At 39.5% G+C, this 22,669-nt stretch overlaps 1 protein-coding gene and 1 pseudogene across 4 annotated transcripts in view; one reads left to right on the forward strand and one right to left on the reverse strand.

Moving 5' to 3' along the window:
- The window catches only part of PCCA (propionyl-CoA carboxylase subunit alpha), a 483,211-nt gene that overhangs the window by 400,488 nt on the left and 60,054 nt on the right, over positions 1-22,669 (forward strand). For all 4 annotated transcript variants that reach the window (XM_049647162.1, XM_049647160.1, XM_049647161.1 and 1 more), the window contains one exon: positions 10,493-10,546. In XM_049647162.1, coding sequence (XP_049503119.1) covers positions 10,493-10,546 — 54 coding nt within the window. The remainder of the gene's footprint in view (positions 1-10,492; positions 10,547-22,669) is intronic.
- LOC125933923 (39S ribosomal protein L47, mitochondrial-like) lies at positions 8,781-10,217 on the reverse strand (annotated as a pseudogene).

Genomic DNA, 22,669 nt, shown 5'->3' on the forward strand with positions numbered 1-22,669 from the left:
CCCTGAGACAGGAACACACTTGGTCTTTGCAGAGGCCTGAGGGAAGACCAGCATCTTGAGTGTAGCTTAGGAGAGTGCAAGAAGGAAGCAGGAACTAGACCATATAGAGCCTTCGTAGGCCAAAGAGTTTGGGTTTTATTCAGTTCCAACTGTGAAGCTTTTGAAGGGTTTTGAGTAGAGGAATGATGTGATGTGATTTAAAATCACTGCTCTGGGGACGATGGACCACAGGGGACCAGTGGCAGAGGTAGGACAACCATTTTTATGACATTGTAGTCATGGAGGTGAGAGGTGCTGATGGCTTAGACCAGGAGTCGGCCAAATCCAGCCCACTGCCTGTTTTTGTATGGCTCACAAGTTGTGTGGTTATTTCATTTTTAAATGTTTGGAAAAAATTAAAAGAAGAATAATGCTTCATGACACATGGAAAGTATATGAGATTCAAATTTCAGCATCCACAAATACAGTTTTACCAGAATATAGCCACAATCATTTGTTTTTATTTGCTATGACTGCTTGTAGAATTTTTGTTAAGTAGAACCTTAATGTCCCAGTTTTCCAGCTATCTCACAGCAGTTCAATTGGCTTAGCAGTGGTAAAATTTATTGTGATTATTTTTTTAGCACAGAACCAAGACTTACATGTTCCTAAACAAGAAGAACCACTCTCAGCCACTGTTATCAAACATCGGATAGCTTTGAAAATTAGTTCATGCTGTAGATTTGATGTTTATTAATGAATTCAACCTAAAATTGTAAGACAAAACAGCACTTACATACAAAATTTATACTGTGGTAACATTATTTTGACAACAACTAACATTTGAATCACAATTAATGTCCAGCTGCTTTTTTTGTTTGTTTGTTTGTTTGTTTATTTATTTATTTATTTTTTGAGAGAGAGAGACAGAGCATGAGCAGGGGCGGGACAGAGAGAGAGGGAGACACAGAATCCGAAGCAGGCTCCAGGCTCTGAGCTGTCAGCATAGAGCCCGATGTGGGCCTTGAACTTGTGAACCTCGAGATCATGACCTGAGTCAAAGTCAGATGTTTAACTGACTGAGCCACCCAGGCTCCCTTGTCTAGCTGCTTTTTACACTTCCCAGGCTGTCAGAAGATTAAAATAAGAAGTGAACTAGCTTCAGCAGCAGTTTTCAAACGTCAGTGCAAGAGCAAAGGAAATTTCCATATGTGAAAATCCATTTCACTGTACAATTGAGGATCTTCCACTCAGCCTAAAATTGGAAGTGATCAAACTGCAATGTAATGCTAGGCTAATGGCGAATATCAAGAGAGGAATTTAACAAAATTCTATAAATCCCTTCCAAGCAACCACTATGCTCAAGTAATATCCCTTACCCATGGATTATTGTTAGTATTTGGCAGTACCTGTCTCTGGGAAAAGGTATCGTCAAAGATGAAATCAGTAAAATCTCACTGTAGGTCAGCATTAAACAGTTGTATAATTGCCATTGACTTTGGTGATAGGGAACACTAACTTTGAGCCCCAATTAAACAGAATTTTATCTCTAAATAAGAGAATTCCATTTTCCGTATTAGTATTAGCAAAAACTGGTGCTTATTGTATTTGGAATGTTGTCCCCCCAAAAGTTGTGAAAATCTGTTTTCTCTCTTGTTCTCTAACTAGCTACATAATACCTTCAATTTTGCCTCACAAAGCCTAAAAGGTTTACTGTATGACTCTTTACGGAAAGAGTTTGCCAGTCCTTGGATTAGACTAAGATGGCAGCAGTAGAGATGGTGAGAAGTGAACTGATTTGACATCTAATTGGGTAGGAAGGCAGCAAGGATCCACAGGTTCAGATACTTGAGTGTGAAGGAAGTTAAAGAATGAAGGGGTAAGCAACCGAGTGAACAATGGTCTTACTTAGGTCGGGCAGTGGGGGTGGGGGCGGTTAGGAGAGGAACAGTTTTGGAGAGGCAAATCAGTAATTCTTTTCAGACTTGGTAGGTTTAACATGTACATTACATATCCAAGTGTTGATGTCCAGTTAACTATTGACTGTATGAGCCTTGAACTCAGATGACAAATGGGAGTTGAAAACACAAATTCTGTAGTCATAAGCCTGTAGATTTTCTCTCAAAGCATGGGATCTGCCACAAAGGAAAGGATGAAATTGGATCTGTATCTTACACCATAAACAAAAATTAGCTTAAATGGATTAAAGACCTAAATGTAAGACTTAAAACCATGAAACTCCTGGAAGAAAATGGAGGCCAAAATCCTCATGACACTGGACTTGAGAATGATTTCTTGGATATAACACCAAAGTCATAGGCAACAAAGACAAAGACAGATGGGACTACATCAAACTAAAAAAACGTTTGTGCATCAAAGGACACAGCAGAGTGAAAAGGCATCCTACAGAATAGGAGAAAATATTTGCAAATCATAAATCTGATAAGGGGTTAATATCTAGAATATATAAAGAATTCCCACAACCTAAAAAAAAAAAAAACACCTGATTTAAAAATGGACAAAGGGCTTAAATAGACATTTCTCCATGATGATATACAAACAGGCAATAAGCATATGGAAATGTGCTCAATATCACTAACCATCCTAGAAGTGTAAATCAAAATGACAATGAGATATCATTTCATATCCATTAGGATGGCTACTACCAAAAACAACAACAACAACAACAACAACAACAACACACCCAGAAAAGAATAGGTGTTGATGAGAACATGGAGAAATTAAAATACTTGTGCATTGTTGGTAGAAGTGTAAAATGGCACAACTTGAAAACAGTATGAAGGTTCCTCAGAATATTAAGAATAATACTACCATATGGTCCAGCAATCTCACTTCTAGATATATATCTGAAAGAATTGAAAACAGGGTCCTAAAGGGGTATTTGCATACCCAAGTTCATTGCAGCATTATTTAGGATAGCCAGGAGGTAGAAGCCACCAAAATGTTCATCGGCAGATGTATGGACAAATAAAATGTGGTATATACATACAGTGAAATAATTTACAGCCGTAAGAAGGAAAGAAATCCTGTCACATGCTGCAGCATGATTAAACCTTGAGAACATTATGCTGAATGAAATAAACCAGACAAGAAAAGACAAATACTGTATGATTCCACTTAGATGGGACACCTAAAGCAGTTGAATTCATCGAAACAGAAAGTAGAATGGTGGTTACCAAGGACCTCAGGGAAGGGAAAGGGAGCGTTGTTGTTTAGTGGGAATAGAATTTCAGATTTGCAAGATGAGAAAGTTCTGAAGATCTGTTTCACAACAGCATAAATATACTTAACACTACTGAACTGTATACTTTCAAATTGGCTAAAAGGGTAAATTTTGTCATGTTTTTTTACTATAAAAAAAAAGACCCTGTTCACTGAAAAATCATAGGAGCCAAAGCAATTTTTAAAAAGAAATATGAAGTTGGGAGAATTATGCAACCTGATTTCAAGACTAACTATGAAACAGCAGCGTCGAGACAGTGTGGCATTGGTAGTTAGATATGTAGAACAGAAGAAAGTATAGTAGATCCACATATAGATCAATTAATTTTTGGCAAAAGTGCTAAGGACTTTTAATGTGAAATTCTCTTAAACGGTACTCAAACAGCTGTATGTCCATTTTGGTGAATAAAATGACCTTGTGTATTAGACATCAGATCAATGGTGGCCTGGGGGGCAAGGACCAGGATTGGAGTGTAAATGGGCAGGAAGAACATTTTGGAGGTGTTGGAAATGTTCCCTGTGTTGATTGTGGTGGTGATTTCTCAAAATTGTCAAAAGTCACTGAATTCTGTTCTTTAAATAGAATGCAATCTTTTGTACCTAAATTATGCTTCAGTGAAATTGATTTAAGATGGGCATCAGGATTGGGAGGAAGAGATGAGATTACACAGGGGAAGAGCATGATGGAAAAGAGAAGAGAGTTGAGGACTAGGCCCTGGGGGCACTCCTGCAGGTAGAAATTGAATGAAGAGGTGAAGCTAGCAAAGAAGGCTAAGAAACAGCTGCCAAGGAGGTAGGAGATAAACTAGGGGCATGGATATCCTTGAAGCCAGTGAAAGAATTGTGTTTGGGAAAGAGAATCATTGACTGTTTGTAGTGTTGCTGGGTAAGATGAGGACAAAACCGACTGATAGGTAAAGCAACATGGAAATCATAGGTGATCTTGATGAGAATGATTACAGATGAATAGTGGGGGGGAAACAAATGGAAATGAGTTCAAAGGAGAATGGAAAGTGACAAAGCAGAGACCAGGAAGAGAGACAACATTTTAAGGAGTCTGGCTTTAAAGGAGAAATGGGATAGTAGCTTGAGGGAAATGTCTGTAGAATTTTTTTTTTTATTCTTTGCATTTTATTTCTTGAAGGAACAGGATGGTTTGTCCTATACAATTTTCCATGGTCAGAATTTAGCTGATTACATTCCAGTGGTATGGGTTAACATGTCCGATCTCCTTTGTTTTCTAGAAATTGATATTTGGATCTAGAGGAACAATCAGATTCAGGTGCCATTATCTTTGGCAAGACTGAGTCATAAATGCTGTGGTGTGCCTCTGGAAGAGGCACATACTTGTCTGCTTACTTCTCTGTTGATGCTCAAGCTTCAATCAATAAATTCGTTAAGGTTTACAAAACGATGATATTCCAATGTTGTCATTTCTTTAAATTTATTACCAGGATTAATTCTTTAAAGAGAAGCTCTACCTCACCTACTTCTTGGGTTATCCAGCAGATCAGTTTTCATAGAAAAGGCAAGACAAATGCTGGATCCTTTTACTTCTCAGTTCCCAAAGACTTGGTTCCCTATCGTTCTCCAAAAGTGACTCACTTAGGGTGTTATTTTGTTTTTGTTTCCGGTATCTGTTTTGAAGTCATGGGTTTAAACATACTTGGCTTTAATCCATTGCAGTTATAACCTTAGTGATGGTCAGATTTTGCCATCTTTGGCCAGGGACTATTCTTCAGGTTGGCTTCTAAGTCCCTTTCGTGTGACTCCCCCCGTCTTTGATAGCCCCCTTGCTTTTTGAAATGACAAGATGTAGCAGCCTCATTTCTGCCTCAAACCAGGGCTAAGCTGTTCTGCCAAGAAGCCTTGATTTCTTGGAGTGGGAAACGGTATTTGTAGGCAACATTTGGGGTGCTAGGGACGTTTGTTGCCACTGGGCCTCTTCAGTGTTTCTGGAGAGGACTCAGAAACCATGCCACCACTGCCATCTTCCCAGAGTATAAGGGCCATACTTTTCAATCAGAAAATTTCTCATTCTGAACAGCCGTTATGATTGATACTGTTGCTGCCTTACAGTAATTAATTGTGCTGCTTCTGTCCTGGTAAATATGGACTGGATTCTGGATTTCTGCCTTGAGCTTCTGAGGAAGGAAGATTTAGCTACTGCGGGGATGAGTCCTGGGCTGATAGTAATGGCGACGCTTGCACTGAGTGTTTTCCTCCCTACTCTTAAAATCTCAGCAGTGCGGAAGTCAGCGTATTATTGGACTGCCTATCCTCACTCTATCACACGCCTTTCCCTAATTTCTTGGCAGCTACACTTCTAACTCTCCCTAGCTAAAATTTCCACTAGACAGTTGAAGATTGAGAGAGCTGTAGGTCACTGTTCTCTTTCATAGTATGAAAAAAATTCAGAATTCTTGATGAAGATTGATTTAAATCTTTTCCATTTCTGCGGCACTGACTTGCATGCTGTTGGGATTAAGGAGGAAATGCTAGAAATGGTCCTTGTCCTTAAAGGACCCACCATCTAAGTGATGATTTAGCCTGATGTTGTAGAGATATTCCATCCCACATAGTGGGGATATCCAAACCTTGCACAACTGCTTGGGTTGGAATTCTTATTTTCCTAGTGCAATATAGGCATCCCTGTACCTTTGATTTCCTCATAAGTAAAACAAGATGAAGATTTTGAGATCTGTTTGCTTTCCAAATTCTAAGTTTCTGTGAATGAAACAGGCTTAGTTCTACTGTTGGGTTTACCTCTAGCATTGGAGCCCTACTAACCTGGTGATTGCTACCTGCTGCCTTTTCCTTGTGCTCCCAGCCCACCTCCTCCTCCATTCCGGTGTACCCTCAACCTCACATTAGACCATCAGTCTTTCTAAAACAAACATGTTACTCCTCAGTTTTTAAGTATAAGAACTTCGTAAAGTATGACTCTGTGCAGGATGGGACTTGGCTCCCTAATTTCTTCTTGGTTTCCTTTCTTGCCCCTTCCCTCCATCAACCAAACCTATCTCTGGTCATACTGGACTGTTCACCATGCCTTAAAATCACCGTGCTTCTTCTTAATCTGAAATTTGCATAAACAGTCCCATCTGACCAAAAGTGTTTCATTTATTACCCTTTTGGAGAATGCTTGCTCATTTTTGAGTACCCAACTCTAATGTGTATCTGCAAGTCTTCCTTAACCTTTCTGGGCATTTAGCTAGTCTGGCCTCTTATCCTATAATACTTTGTACATTTTGTACTATAGATTTATCATATTGAATTATAATTTATTTTATTTATTATTTTTTAATGTAATCTCTATCCCCAATGTGGGTCTCAAACTCATGACCCAGAGATCGACTCACGTGCTCTACCAACAGAGCCAACCAGACGCCCCTATGATTTCTTTTCAAATTTTCTTCTTTCATTTGGTCTCCCAGAGGATGATTCTTAATTCAACTAGCAGTGCTCAACTCAATCTAGTGGATGGATGGATGGATGGGTGGATGGATGACCAAAGTACAAGTGCCAGTGTCAGAACCCATGATTCAAGACTCAGTTTTTAATCCCTTAGGACATTGAGGGAAATAAATTACTTTATTTCATTCTGTATTATTTCTCTTTTTGCCTTTATTAAGTTATGTATGTCCATTTGGAAGAATAGGAATAATAGGTAAGCCAAAAAGAAAGGCCAACTAATATCTTCCACCGAGAAATAATAGTTGACTGTTTTATGTGCATTATTTGTGCTAGAATTTTATCTTGAACATATAGAAGCTTTTAACATGATGTATTCTGAACATACCATTTTGATTTTTTTGCACTTAGAAATATACTATAAACATTTTTCATGTCTCAAATTTTTTAATGGCTGCATGGATTATATCATAATTTATTTAACCAGTTTGTTTTATTTATCATTTAGATTGCTTGAAATTTTTAGATTCTGGAAACTGCACTACAGTGTCATTTTTGTAGCTGTGGATTTTTTTGTGTGGGGGGTGTGTGTGTGTGTGTGTTTCCTATTCATGACTTTTTCCCTTAGGATAAATTCTTAGAAGTGAAATTAATGGATAAAAATATGGATTTTGAGTTTTCTCCACCTTGAGTGTGCTGGTCAGATAGCTTTTTTTTTTTTTTTTTTAATATTTATTTCTGAGAGAGAGAGAGAGAGAGAGAGAGAGAGAGAGAGAGAGAGACAGCATGAGTGGGGAAGGGGCAGAATGATAGGGAAACACAGAATCTAAGGCAGGCTCCAGGCTCTGAGCTGTCAGCACAGACCCTGACATGGGGCTCAGACTTGGGTTCATGACCTGAGCCGAAGTCGGACGCTTAACTGACTGAGCCACCCAGGCACCGTCAGATATTGTGTTGAGTCACTGGAGGCAATATTTACAGGTGGTGTAACCAGTTGTCGTTGTACACTGAACTACTTTCTTTCTTATTGATCTAATTTCCCTCAATCAAGGACCCAAGGGCTCAGCTTGAATTCTGGAGATTTGCTCTGGGTTTTATGACTTGGGTGATCTTAAAGATTGGAACTCGTAGGGGGTGCCTGGGTGGCTTGGTCGGGTAAGCATCCGACTCCAGCTAGGGTCATGATCTCCTGATCTGTAACTTTGGGCCCCACGTTGGACTGTGTGCTGACAGCTCAGAGCCTGGAACCTGCTTCGGATTCTGTGTCTCCCTCTGTGCCCCTCCCCTGCTCATGCTCTGTCTCTCTCTGTCTCAAAAATAAATAAACATTAAAAATATTTTTTAAAAAAAGATTGGAATTGGTAAACCTGCACTTGTTAGAAAGGAATACTATTAGGATATGTCTGTAATAGTTCACGGCATGGAGTTGATTGATGGCCACTACTCCCTCGAGGGCCACATCTGGGAACTTTAAAAAAAATGTATAGCTACGTAGTTAGAATTGCTTTATTTTTTTGTGTGGTCTTTGAAGCCACTGGGCCCTCTCAGAGTAGCACAGGGAAGAAAGAATTTTTAAGAACATGTTAGGAATAACACAGCAGTTTTATGGGTGAGAATTACCTGAAAAAAAAAAAGGTATAATTTACTTTTTGTGAACTATTTAGTCATCATTTCTAGCAAACTAAAATTCAAACAAGATATGCATAAATCATACTGTATTCATTTTGAACTTATTTTATTTACAAATAAATGCATAGCATAGAGGTGCTTTTTGACTACTCTCTGGCCATAGAAGAATTGTGTTGTCTCTCTTGTCATTTTAAACAAATGCTAACTTACTTTTTATAACAAGTTTATTGAGATAGAATTCACATACCACATGGTTCACCTAGAGTGCACAAGTCAGTGTTTTTTATTTTCATCACAGAGTTGTGCAGTAGTCACCACAGGCAATTGTAGGACATTTCCACCAATGTGGAAAGAAACCCCATACTAATTAGCAGTCATTTCTTATTTCCTCCTAGTCCTCCTCCCTCCCTCTTTCCTTCTCTCCTTCCTTCCTTCCCTCTCTCCCTCCCACCCTCCCTCTCTCCTTTTTTCTTTCTTTCTTTCTTTCTCTTTCTTTCTTTCTTTCTTTCTTTCTTTCTTTCTTTCTTTCTTTCTTTTCTGGAATTTGATCTGTGCCTTATTCCTAATTTTTTTTTTTTTTTTAAAGTTTGGTAAAAGCATGACCACTTCCAGAATTAGCGTGGCATAAAAATACTTAGACCAATCGATAAGTAAATTGTCATTTGACTGGAAACATAAGTTCTTTATGAAACCCCTTAACATATATTTAATTTGTATATAGACTGTTATCCAAGAAAAAATGGTAAGTTAAGAGTTCAGATTTATTAGATAAGACTTGACTTGTGGGCTTTGGAAAGATGTGGAAACTCTTACTGAAGAATTTTTTTCTTACTTTTTTTCCCTAAACTTTTCTTCCTGGCTTTAACATAGGCTTACTTCTTGAGTCTCAGTCTGTCAAAATGTCCCACGTAAAGCATTGCAAAGAATAATTTTTTATTGTATCTGTTACTTAGGTACAAATTTCACTTCTTGAACTTGTGCCAGATGATTCTTCCAAAGATGTCTGTCTGTCTGTCTGTCTCTCTCTCTTTTTTTTTTTTTAAGTTTTTTTTAAACGTTTATTTATTTTTGAGACAGAGAGAGACAGAGCATGAACAGGGGTGGGGCAGAGAGAGAGGGAGACACAGAATCTGAAACAGGCTCCAGGCTCTGAGCGGTCAGCACAGAGCCCGACGCGGGGCTCGAACTCACTGACCGTGAGATCTTGACCTGAGCCGAAGTCGGACGCTTAACCGACCGAGCCACCCAGGCGCCCCTGTCTCTGTCTCTTTTTAATGTTTGTTTATTTTTGAGAGAGGGAGAGAGAGTGCAGGTGGGGGAAGGGCAGAGAGAGGGGGACAGAGGATATGAAGCGGGTTCTGTGCTAACAGCAGAAAGCCCGACATGGGCTCAAACCCATGAACTGTGAGATCATGACCTGAGCTGAAACTGGACGTTTAAACAACTGAGTCACCCAGGTGCCCATCGAAGATGTCTCTTGTCCAAGCATGAGGTCTAGTTTTTTCTGGAGCAGTCTGAAGAAGCCTTAGGGACATCTTCTCTTTTCTGGACAACTTTAATGCATCTGTGGAATCTGCCACCCTTTCTAACTCTTCCAGACTTGGCCTTGGCAATCTCTGCCATTTGGCATTCTGCTCTAAAGTTATAAGCATGTCTCTTTTTTCAGTAGGACAACCAGAGTTTATGCATGTCTTCATTACTTTCATTCCTAATTGTTGACAGGTCCGTGAAGCCCCAAGTTTCACTTTTTTCCCCCTAATTTCTTGGGTCATCAAAAAATTTTTTGAGTCCTTTCCTTGACCAGTGGTGTAATTTACCCCAAAGAAAAGATGTGATATTTGGTGTATTCTTAGGCACCCTGTCGTAACCGAGGAAGTTGTGATGACCGGAAAGTCTCTGGGGTAGCTGCGGATCTTCTGCAAAGAACAGGCAAACTGCTCAGCTGCTTCCTGTCTCTGTGGATTTGGTCGTTCTGGACATTCCATGTTAAATGGAATCGTAGAACATGTGGTCCTTTGTGACTGATTTCTGTTGTAGCATGTATCAGTACTGCATTCCTTTCTATTGCCGAATAATATTCCATTGTATGAAAATACCATGTTTTGTTTATCTGTGTACTGGTTGATGGACATTGGGTTATTTGGCTGTTCAGAACAATGCTGCTACAAACATTCATGTACACATTTTTGTGTGGATGCGAATTCATTTTATACTTCTTTTTTTCCAGTGTCTTTCTCGAGAAGCAGGTGGAAACATGAGCATTCAGTTTCTTGGCACAGTGGTAAGTATGAAAGAATTATTACTTTGTATAATCATTTAATTTACAGAGAAACAAAAGTGTTCAAATAGCTTTAGCCCATGTATTTGAACTTGCCTTCATCATGGTTTTATTTTGCTATTAAATGAGGTATCTTTGTATAAGAAAATGCATTCTTTAATGTGTTCGTCACGTTTCCGTGATAGAATAGTTTTAGCTATTTCTTTTTAGAGAGAAAAGGTGTTTTTTTTTATTATTATTTGAACTTTGTTGAGTATTTCAAGTGCTTTTTTTCTACTGAAGATTTTCTCTCTGTTTTTATTATAAAAATAAGAACATATTATTTAAGATGCTTTTGAAAATAGTGACCATGGCTTTTTTTCTCTTTAGTTTTCCTTCTAGCTTTCTCTATCAGGTCCTTTCAAGTACACATTTCTAAGGGAACTGAGACATAATTTTGGATCTTGATTTTTTCACTTAAGATCCTATTGATCATTTTCCATATTGCTAGAAAATATCAGCATCATTTTACTGGAGTTGTGTTTAACATTCTGATGAGTAGATGTGACATATTTTCTTATTCATGAATCCCAATTGTTAGGTATTTAAGTTACTCCTCGTTTTTGCAATTATGAATGGTGTTCTAATGAACAACTTAATGGGTTTTGCTTCTTTGACATTTTGAATTATTTTCAAGCATGTTCAGAAATGTATGAAATATATCTCATTCTAAATAAAATCATGGCGCGCCCGTGTGGCTCAGTTGGAAAAGCATCTGACTTTGGCTCAGGTCATGATCTCACGGTTTGTGAGTTTGAGCTCCACATTGGGCTCTGTGTTGTCCGTGCAGAGCTTGCTTTGGATTCTCTCTTCCTCTCTGTCTCTCTCTGCCCCTCTCCCACTCATACTCTCCCTCTCTCTCAAAAATAAATAAGCATTAAAAAAATTTTAAGTGAATAGAATCAAAACCATGAATAATTTTATGGCTTAGTACACATTATCAGTTACCTCATATCTCTTTAGAATGCCCTTCGTCATGTGTCAGCATACCACTTTGCACTCTCACTAGTAGGAGTTATGATTTTTAAAAGCATTGAGCTTTATCTATGGAAAGCAATTTACAGTTACTATTTTTACTTTTAATGTAAAAGTAACGAGCATAATAATCATATCATTAGTAGTATTAGTTATAATTTTCAAAATAATTTAACTGTTAAAAAAGGTAACTTATTTATTTTAATTAGCATTTCTGTTTACTCCTTATGTATTCGAATGTTTCTCCATGTATTCATTTGCTAGGTATCATTTATAATCTGTAAAATGTCTGTTCATAGTTTTGGGTACCTTGTTCAGGTTGTAAATTCACATTGGATAGTTCTGTTTGCTCTGTGAGTTTATTGAGAATATCAGAGGAGAGGCCTGTGGCGTGGATCAAAGGATAAGTGTTTTTGTAGTCATGGAGATAGGAAGGACATTACTAATAATGTGCATTTATAGTTTATATATAGAGACACAGTAAAGTTTACATATCAAAGCATATGTAGTAGTATATGCATAAATTTTAAGTGTAGCACCTGCGATTTATAGTTATTTTTTCTGATAAGTTATTTCATGCTTTTTTTTAATTTAAAAATTTAAATATTATTTCAATGCATGTCCTAAGAAATTGTATTAGGGTTCTCCAAAGAAACAGAACCAGGAGTGTGTGTGTGTGTGTGTGTGTGTGTGTGTGTGTGTGTGTGTGTAGAGAGAGAGGAAGAGGGGTCAAGTCCAAAACCTGCACAGTAGGCCAGGAAATGGTTGGAGTTCAAGTACAAAGACCATGTGCTTGCAGGATTCCTTCTTGCTTGGGAGGTCAGTCCTTTTTCTTCAGTTGATCGAATGTTACCCAACCAGATTATGAGGTGTAATCTGCTTTACTCAAGATCTGCTGATTTAAATGTTAATCTAAAAATAACTTCATAGAAACATCTAGAATAATGTTTGGCCAAAAATCTGGATACTGTGGCCTAGCCAAGTTGACACATAAAATTCACTATCACAGAAGTATACATCCCATCTCCTAGAGTATTTTCATTATTAACAGTAGATATGCAGGCATACCTTGGAGCTGTTGTGGGTTTGGTTCCATACTACAGCAAGAACGCTTATGTCACAATACAGCGAGTCAAATGAATTTTTTGGTTTCCCAGTACATATAAAAGTTATGTTTACACTATAGAATAGTCTCTTAAGTGTGCAAAGCATTATATTAAAAAAAAATGCACAGGGGCGCCCGGGTGGCTCAGTTGGTTAAGCTTCCAACTTTGGCTCAGCGCATAATCTCATGGTTTGTGGGTTCAAGCTCCACGTCAGGCTCTGTGCTGACAGCTCAGAGCCTGGAGCCTGCTTTGGATTCTGTGTTTCCCTCTCTCTCTGCATCTTCCCTACTCGTGCTCTGTCTCGCTCTTAAAAAGAAATAAACATTAAAAAAAATTTTTTTAATAATAATTAAAAAACAATGCACGTAACTTAATTTTCAAACACTGTATTCCTAGGGGTTCCTGGCTGGCTCAGACAGAAGAGCTCAGACATGTGACTCTTGATGTCAGGGTTGTAAGTTTGAGCCCCATGCTGGGTGTAGAGATTACTAAAAATAAATAAATAAATAAACTATTTAAAAATAAATAAAAATACTGTATTGCTATAAAATGCTAATCATCATCTGAGCTTTCAGTGAGTTGTAATCACTCACTGATCACAGGTTACAACAATACAGTAGTAATGAAATACAGTCATAATGAAAAAGTTGAAATATTGTAAGACTTATCAAAATGTGACATGGAGACAGGAAGTGAGCAAGTGCTGTTGGAAGAATGGCACTGACAGACTCACTTGATGCGGGGTTGCTACAAACCTTCAGTTTGTAAAAAAAGAAACAGTATCTGCAGCATGCAGCAAACCAAAGCACAATAGAATGAAATACGCCTATATTCTTCCAGAAATAGAATTACACATCTTCTTATGCAGCAATAACTCATGGGCATCTTTCCTAGAATGTATTCTGTGGCGGTCTTTCTGTACCTCAGTGTTCATGCTGGAAAGGGCACTTTTTCTGTCGCTGCTACTTGATAACTCTCCTTGGATTCTAATTGATTTCTCAGCGTTCACACATGGAACACTGAGCTGTCAACAGGCAAGACCCACAGACAAAACCAAAACATTTCTCTTACAATTTTTTCCTATCTCGAAAATGGCTACATGAGCTGCCCCAATCCTGACCAAAGCTTTCATCATCTCCTGTCTGAATTACTGCAGTCACCGGTCTTCCCAACTCTGCCTCTGGTCCTTAGCCTGTTTTTAATTTAACCATTAATGTGAGACACGTGTGTGTGTGTGTGTGTGCGCGCGCGCGCACGCGCGCATGCGTGTGTGTTTTAGTTTGTTTATTTTGAGAGAGAGGGAGTGAGCACATGAGCTGGGGAGAGAGAGGCAGAGGGAGAAAGAGAGAATCCCAAGCAGGCTCCACGCTGTCAGCCCAGAGCCTGATGCAGGACTGGATCCCATGGACTGTGAGGTCATGACCTGAGCCAAAACCAAGAGTGGGACACTTATCCAACAGAGCCACCCAGGTGCCCCATTAATGTGATCTTTTGAAATAGAAATCCAGTTAGTTGGTCTTGTCACTCTTCTTCAAACATGTTGGGCACACACCTCAGGGTCTCAGCTGCCTTTCCTCTGCCAGGACTGTCTGCCCCCACATACCTGCACAGGAGATTCCTTCACTTTCTTCATGTCTTTTTACACAGCAGCCACCACCTCAGGGATGGCTTCCGGGTCACACTGTATAAAATTTTGACCACCTTTCCTCCACTTTGTTCTTTTTCTCTAGCAGTTATCACTATTTGACGTACTTTAATATTTTACTTTTAAAAACTGGTTATGATAAGCCCCATGAGCAGAGGGCTCTGGTCTGTTCTGCTCCCCACTCTCCACCCAGCACTCAGAACAGCACCCTAGTGAACAGTGGGCACCCAGTAAATACTTGTTGAGCGAATTCATGAGATTGACAGGCATGAGACCTAAGGATTAGGCTTAAGAAAGAAATGGGAAGAAAGCAAATACAGAAACAAATGGAGAAATGGAAAAGTGTAGGGGACTTTGGGACCTTAGAGTGAATCCCCCTTCCTTAGATCAGGAACTTGCATCAGAAAAGACAGCTTGTTTTGCCCAAGGTGTCACAGCCAGTTGGTGCGTAGAGCAGGCAAGCATGCTCGGGTTTTCCGCTGTGCCCAGTGCTCTTCCCATCAGCAAATGCCCTTTACCTCATTTACTTTCATCCACTCCAGGCACCTAAAACATACGCACGTGCCCCTAAACAGCCACAACCTCCCCAAACATCTGTCTGCGTTGTTTATACAGCTTGTATGCAGAAGGAACGTCAATTTCTAGTGCAGTTTCTAAGCACTCTAAAATTCTGCATCGCCTGGGTTGGGATGGCCAGTGTAGTTTGTTTACAATGCATTTTTCTATTAGCAATAATAGACCAGGATGGAAGAGGGAAAGAAAGGGTTTGGAGATAGTGGGACTAATAGGACAGATACAGAGTACTTTCCAGGTGATTTCTAGCTAGGTTGTGCTGCTTCAGTCCTAATTTTCTAAAGCAGAAGCAGGTTCCAAAGCTTGCACTCCAGGAGCAGGAGCATTAGCAGGTCACATGGTAAATGGAGGACTTTCCCAATACACATTTGTCTTTGTTTTGCCTTTGTGAGAATACCTGTGGAATTTTCCATAGAAGTTGGCTTTTGAATATTGATAAACATGGCCTTCAGAGTTTAATTTTATGAGTTTTTTAGAAAGAGCTTAATTTTATTTGTTTTTTAATGTTTATTTTTGACAGAGAAAGGAGGAGGAAGGAGAGAGAGAGAAGAGAAGAGAGGGGGAGAGAGTGAGAGACAGAAATTATGAGCAGGGGGTAAGGGCAGAGAGAGAGGGAGTCTGAAGGTCCAAAGTGGGCTCTCCACCTAGAGCAGAGAGCCTGATGTGGGGCTTGAACTCACTAACGGTGAGATCACGACCTGAGCGACCTGAGCAGAAGTCAGATGCTTCACTGACTGAGCCAGGAGCGGACCAAGTAAGAGTTTAATTTTAGACTAAGAAGTACTTTGTTGCAATGATAAACTTCAAAAATGTTACTGTTTCAACTCAGGGAAGGTACAGACTTCAAAATAATTAATTTCATTCCTTTTTTTTTATACACACTTTGAATTGTAAAAAATACCATTTTGTTATTTTCATGTCCAGCAAAATAAATCTCATTAAAATTAGATTTTGTTAGATATATAAATATTAAATATTATATAAACTATTATATATTTCAAATATTTGTAAGTATGTGTAAAAGGACATTTGTAAAATATTTGTTGGGGTATCTGGGTGGCTCAGTCAGTTAAGCGTGTGACTTCTGCTCAGGTCATGATCTCATGGTTAGTGAGTTCAAGCCCCGCATCAGGCTTTCTGCTGTCAGTACAGAGCCCGCTTTCAGTCCTCTGTCCCCTTCTCTCTCTGCCCCTCCCCTGCTCGCTTGCTCTCTCTCTCTCTCTCTCAAAAATAAATATTATAAAAAATATTTATAAGCTACAAAGCATAAAGGTAAAACAAATGTACACCCACCATAGTTTTTCTGAAAACAACAAAAAAATTTTCATTATCTTGGAAGTTCACTGTGGGCTCCTTCTCAATCCTACTAGATACCCTTTCTCCCCCTTTACAGAGAACTTTTTGATTTTTATCACTCTTTTTTTTAAAGTTTTCCACATATATGCACCCCTAAATATCATACAGCTTAGTTTTGCATGCTTTTAAGCTCAAAATGCATGGGATTATATTCTATAATCATCTATGGCATGGTTATTTGGTTCTGTGTTGTTTGTGAGGCCCACCTCGACTGTTGATGGACCCCCGGGTGGTCTCCAGTGTTTTTGCTGTAACTCAGTGCTGCTGTAAGCATTTATGTCCATAAGTGCACGTAGCCTACTTTGTACGTATGCAAAAGCTTTGTTAGGGTTGATGTGCATGGAGTATGCAGTGAATGAATTCACTCTGTTCCACATTTTCACTAGTACTTGATATTATCAGACTTCTTAATTTCTGCCAGTGTCTGTAGTGTCTTCATTGTGGTTTTAATTAACATCCTGATTATTAATGAAGTAGGACTTATTTTTCTGGATGTATTGCTCCTTTATGTTTATTGACCATTAAGTCTATTCCTCTGTAAAGTACCGCTTAAACCTTCTGCCCATCTTTCTGTGGAGTGAGACTGTATACGTGCATGAATTTAGTCTATTTATGTCATTTGCATTTTCAGTAATAAGGCAGAAGGATTGGGTTGGACCACATGACTAGTTCTGACTATGAGCTATGAATGGAAGTGACTGTCAAGAACAATGGAGGGTCTGAGGTTTTACCCTATTTGAAGATTAACCCATTATAGTCATGTATGCTGGTGGAAGAGGCGAGACTCCAGGGTTTGAGATGGATGGTTTATTACAGCAATAACAATAGCCAGAATATCATTATTTTTGCACCATTTCCTTGAACTCCAGTTCCCACAGGGCAGTGTGATGAGGGCAGGGGGACACCTGCTTGCACAGTGGGTTGTGTGTTATAGCAGAGGAGCCTGAGTTTAGTTCAGAGAACCCTGAGTGTGTCTGTATGGGCAGGGAGCATGCCTTCCTTTGTTCTGAGGGAGACATTGCTATTCAAACAGCCTTGAAAAATAGTCCAGAACAAAAGACAGTCAGTGCCGTGCTCACAAGAAGTGGAGAAGCACGAGAGACCCATGGAGAATAGTCTCCTCACAGAGAGGTCCTCACTTGTGGTCAGGGAGTGACAAGAGCAAGTGTGAGCTTTCTGGGTTCTACCATGTCCACCAAGCTGTATGCTTGGTTGTTGAGTCCTAGCAGCACGTGTCCCTGAGGAAGATGGGAGCTGGGCACTGTCCCCTCAGCCTTCCACGGACTAAGATTTCCGTGTTATTTCTAAAGCCTAACCTAGCTTATCCTGACACACAGCCTTGGAACTTAAAGGGCTCTCTTCTTGTTCATAGAGCCCCACACCCACTTACATAGATTCAGATTCATATAAAAGGTAGAGATTGGAGATACGGTGGATTTAGTCCACTTTAAAGCCTTTGGCTCTTCAACTTTAAAGCTAAGCTTAAGTAAGGTCTCTCCTTTCTGTTACTGTTTGAACTTGATTTAAAAATTGTTAAGTAGTAGTATTTTTATGTAATGAAAGGCAAACTCTTCTGAATTAGTGAAGGGCGTTGAGAGATGAAATTTGTGCCTCTATGATTCAGAGAAGCAGCCTCTTTGACTTGAATGTACATACAAATTCAGACCATCCACATTTTAGCCTTTGGTATCTATTAGTTTCATTAACCGTCCCCAAAAAGTAGGATATAGGACAGTTGTTAGTTTCATAAGTTTGCCCGCAACAGGTTGCCACAAAAGGGGTGGCTTAAAACTACAGAAATGTGTTCTCTAAGAGTTTGGGAGATGAGAAATGTGAAATCAAGGTGTAGGCAGGGCTGGCTCCTTCCGGAGGTTCTCCCAGGGAATCAGGTTCATGGCTCTTGTGAAGCTTCTGGTAGTTGGGAAGCACTTGCTGTTTGGTGGCTTAGACCTGCATTGTTCCAGTCCCTGCTTCTGTCCTCACATGGCTCTCTACCTCGGGTCTGTGTATATTCGGTCACAGACATCTGACGGCACCAGTCATTGGATTTAGGACCCATCCTTAGGTAAGACCTCTTCTGAACTAATTACATTTGCAAAGACCCCCCCCCCCTTACCACTGAGGTCACATTCTGAAATATCAGTTGGACGTGCCGTTTTGGATAGCAGTGTTCAACCCAGTATACACTCCATATAGACAGGCACGAAAGCATATTTGATGTGTATGAAAAGTTGAAAACTAATTCAGGCAATGTACGTAAAAATATATTTTATAAACAGAGCATTGTTCCTTAGGTCTAGATCTTACTAGTAACTGACTTGAGTACTGCCATTTATTTTCCTGAGTATTTTCTTACCTATTATCATCACCTATATCTCACATTTAAACATGTGGGATGCTGATGAAGAGTATGCCTGATTTTCAGAAGACAAAATTAGCACAGGCAGGTTAAATGACTATTCAGTGCTAATAACTGGTAGAAACAGGACACAAAACCAGGTGTCTCTAACTTTTAAGTTAAGCTGTTCACTGTCAGAGTTCCTTAGAAACAAATTGTTTCACGGTACATCTGGGTGGCTCAGTCAGTTAAGCGTCCGACCTTTGATTTAGACTCAGGTCATGATCTCACAGTTCATGGGGTTGAGCCTCGCATCAGGCTTCACACTGAGTGTGATCCTGCTTGAGATTCTCTCTCCCTCTCTCCCTGTCTCCCTCTCCCTCTCTCTCCCTCTCTCTCTCCCTCTCTCTCTCTTTCTCTCTCTCCCTCCCTCTCCCTCCCTCTCTTTCCTTCCCTCTCTCTCTCTGCCCCTCCCCCCTGCACTTGCTCTCTCTCAATAAACTTTAAAAAAAAATAAAAAAATAAAAAAAAGCAAATTACTCAACTGTATAATCCAGTTATGGCCATAACTGCTAAGTACAACTGTGACAAAATACCTTAGACTGGGTGGTTTAAACAACACACATTTATTTTTCACAGTTCTGGAGGCCGGGAAGTTCAACATCAAGATGCTAGCAGATTCATTTCCTGGTGAGGGCCCTCTTCCTGACTTACAGGTGTCTGCCTTATTAGCTGTATTCTCACATGGCAGAGAGAGTGTTCTGGGCTTTCTTCTCTTTTATTTATTTCACTTTTATTTTTTTAAAGTTTTTATTTTCATTCCAGTTAATTAATATACACTGTTATATTCATTTCAGGTGTACAATACAATGACTCATCTTTTTTCCCTTTTATAAGGGACTAATCCCATCATTAGGGCCTCACTCTCCTGATATCATCCAATCCTGACTGCCTCCCAGATGCCCCCACATCCAAGTAACATTATATTGGGGGTTGTTAGGGCTTCAACATATGGATTTGGGGTGGGACACAAATATATAATCCATAACATACACTTACTTGGTAAGCTACATATCCTGGAATTTTTCCAAGATATATATGCCTATTTCAAATTGTAATCTGTCTGAGTTTTGTTTGTTTTGTTTGCATGTCTTTGTTGAAGCTGTGAGTTTGTACATACCAGATAGTATCAGTACACGAAGAAACAGAAGACGTCCAACGTTTCACTTAACCAGAATTCCTTACTTGACTGTGCTTTATAATAAGGATGAATATTTTGATACTGTTCTTAGGAATGCACAAATTACCATTTTATTCCACAGTTTTGTATTGTAATCATTGTTTACGTTTAATTTTTATTTTTTTATTTTTATTTTATTTAAAAAAAAATTTTTTTTTAACGTTTATTTATTTTTGAGACAGAGAGAGACAGAGCATGAACGGGGGAGGGTCAGAGAGAGGGAGACACAGAATCCGAAACAGGCTCCAGGCTCTGAGCTGTCAGCACAGAGCCCGACGCGGGGCTCGAACTCACGGACCGCGAGATCGTGACCTGAGCCAAAGTCGGCTGCTTAACCGACTGAGCCACCCAGGCGCCCCTACGTTTAATTTTTAAAGTGCTATTATTTTTTAAGTACTATAATAGGATGTCAAACGTATCTCACCAAGACTCATTTTTTTTTTCTTGTGAAAATAATGCACATTGTCCAAAAGCGAAAACAAGCTCAGGGTACAATGAGCAGCTTCTTCAGGGTACAGTGTGCTATTGGCACTTACCCAAGAACTCTTCAGGAACTATCAGATTGTATGTCTTTGAAGCTTAGCCAGAGATCTTAATGAAACCAAATCATGGTGAAGTTCTTAAAGCTAATTTAAATCTCAAATTGTGCATTTAAATTAAGTTTTTATTGATAATAAATATACTTTATTTCTTATTAGCCTTGAAAGCTTGAGTGATAACATCAGTAGAATAAACATGTTTTACAAAGATTTACCATTAAGAAGGCCATTAATATGACCCTTGATACGCTAGCACAATTAGATTTCAAAGTAAGCGTTTACGAAGTAACAGCGATTAATGACAACCATCGAAAACAATTTTGAACTCCATCAGTTTAACTCAGGAGGGTAAACTTAATATGATAATTCATCTAGTTGAATTGTATCAGCTTAGCAGGAAAGTATGTAAATATGTGACCCTTACCTACTTTCTAAATGGATGCTGTGCTGGTAGATTTATCAGTTCCATTAAAGAACTTTGGGGAACTTTGGAATTTCAGCGATGTTCCCTTGGAGGCTGAAAACCCAACCTGATCTCATACTGGGACCATTCTGGTCTGCATATTTCTATAATTTGCCTTTGCTACTAATATGACAGCAAGACACAAATAACTGTTTCTAATAATATCAGATGGAGTTGTGGAGGACAGCATTTTAATGTAGTAAAAGACCTCCCCGTGGGGTTGTTATTGCTACTATAGAACAGCAGCTATGCGGTTGCAACTGTAGTCTCTTAATTGATTCGTTTAATTAGCAAGAGCTGAGGCTTAGGCTGTGTCTTGTCATCTGATATCATAGGATCCACAGTCTGCATTATTCATATTTATAGATGTATGAACATCATCAAAAAGTTCTTCTGAAAACTCACATATGGATATTGAATTTTGATACAGTAAACTCCCATTTGTTTGAACTCCAAATAATCGGAAAATGAAAAAAGCTATGTTATTGTTTTTCTTAGTACTCTGGAGAAGTGAATGATGTCATACGGTTTGGGTTATTATTGTCTTCCAAAAATAAACTTCCAGGGAACTCTTTCAGTATTGTATACCTTACAAATTCGTAGGCAGTCCCTCTATTTACATCATGGCTGACTCCTCTCTAACTCCATCTGCCTTTTCTCCCTTCTGTAGCCCATCCCCTTCTCTCTACTAGTGGGGTTTCGGGAGTGAACGATGGCTTATTGGGGGGTTTTGTGTGTGCTCGTCCATGCCTGCCTCTGCCGTCACACCAAATGCTGCTGGCTTAGGCTTTCCACTTGTGCCCACCTCCTCTTACCTGAATTGCACCCCCTGAAGTTTGCTCACCTCACCCAGCTGCGCCCGTTCCGATTTCCTTGGATCGGGGAAACTGGGGGGGAGATGGGAAGTGTCTAGCCACAGAGCCTTCACAGGGCCACTCCTGCCCCAACCAGACAGGGCTCCTTCCCCACTGGGTCACGTTCTCCTTTTTCCTTATCCTTAGCCTATCCAGCCACAGAGATCAGAGGCCGCAGAGCATTTTATGGAGGGTTGATGAAGTCGTTCTGTTCTCTAGATGCATTTTACCATACTGTGAAAAAGTAATTCCATAGCATTCTGTCTTGCCATTCCCCCCATACGCAAAATCTCAGCCAAAATGTCACTAAAACAAGATTTTTTGAGATGGGCTTTCAATGCAATCTCATTCTTGAACATTATTTTTGTGGTAACATGCTTTCTGTGTACTATGTAACCAACCATAAATAAACCTTTGAGGGGCACCTGGGTGGCCCAGTTGGTTAAGCATCCAACTTTGGCTCAGGTCATGATCTCACGGTTTGTGGGTTCGAGCCCCGTGTTGGGCTCTGTGCTGACAGCTCAGAGCCTGGAGCCTGCTTCGGATTCTGTGTCTCCCTGTCTCTCTGCCCCTGTCCTGCACACACTCTGTCTGTCTCTCAAAAATAAATAATAACCATTAAAAAATAAAAACAAACCTTTGGGATGTAGCTAAGTTTACTTTTCTGGCCTTTTGAGATTGGCATGCTGTATATCATATGAAAGTGCAATTATTAATATCCCATGATGTGATGCCTTTTGAACAAAACTTTTAGAGAAATCATGGACTGCCTGCTGCACCATGTGCTAGGAAGTTTGCTGGATGATGTGATCTGGTTTCTGCCCTATTGGCTCCAGATAAAAACAGACACACTGGTATCATGAGTATGTGATAAGTGCTGAGATGGGTTATGTACAGGCTGATGTGGTAGCAGAAATTATATATCTGTTAGCTTTTCTCTTTTCTTTTCCTTTCCTTTCCTTTCCTTTCCTTTCCTTTCCTTTCCTTTCCTTTCCTTT

Source organism: Panthera uncia, assembly GCF_023721935.1.
Source record: "Panthera uncia isolate 11264 chromosome A1 unlocalized genomic scaffold, Puncia_PCG_1.0 HiC_scaffold_16, whole genome shotgun sequence".
NCBI lineage: Eukaryota > Metazoa > Chordata > Mammalia > Carnivora > Felidae > Panthera > Panthera uncia.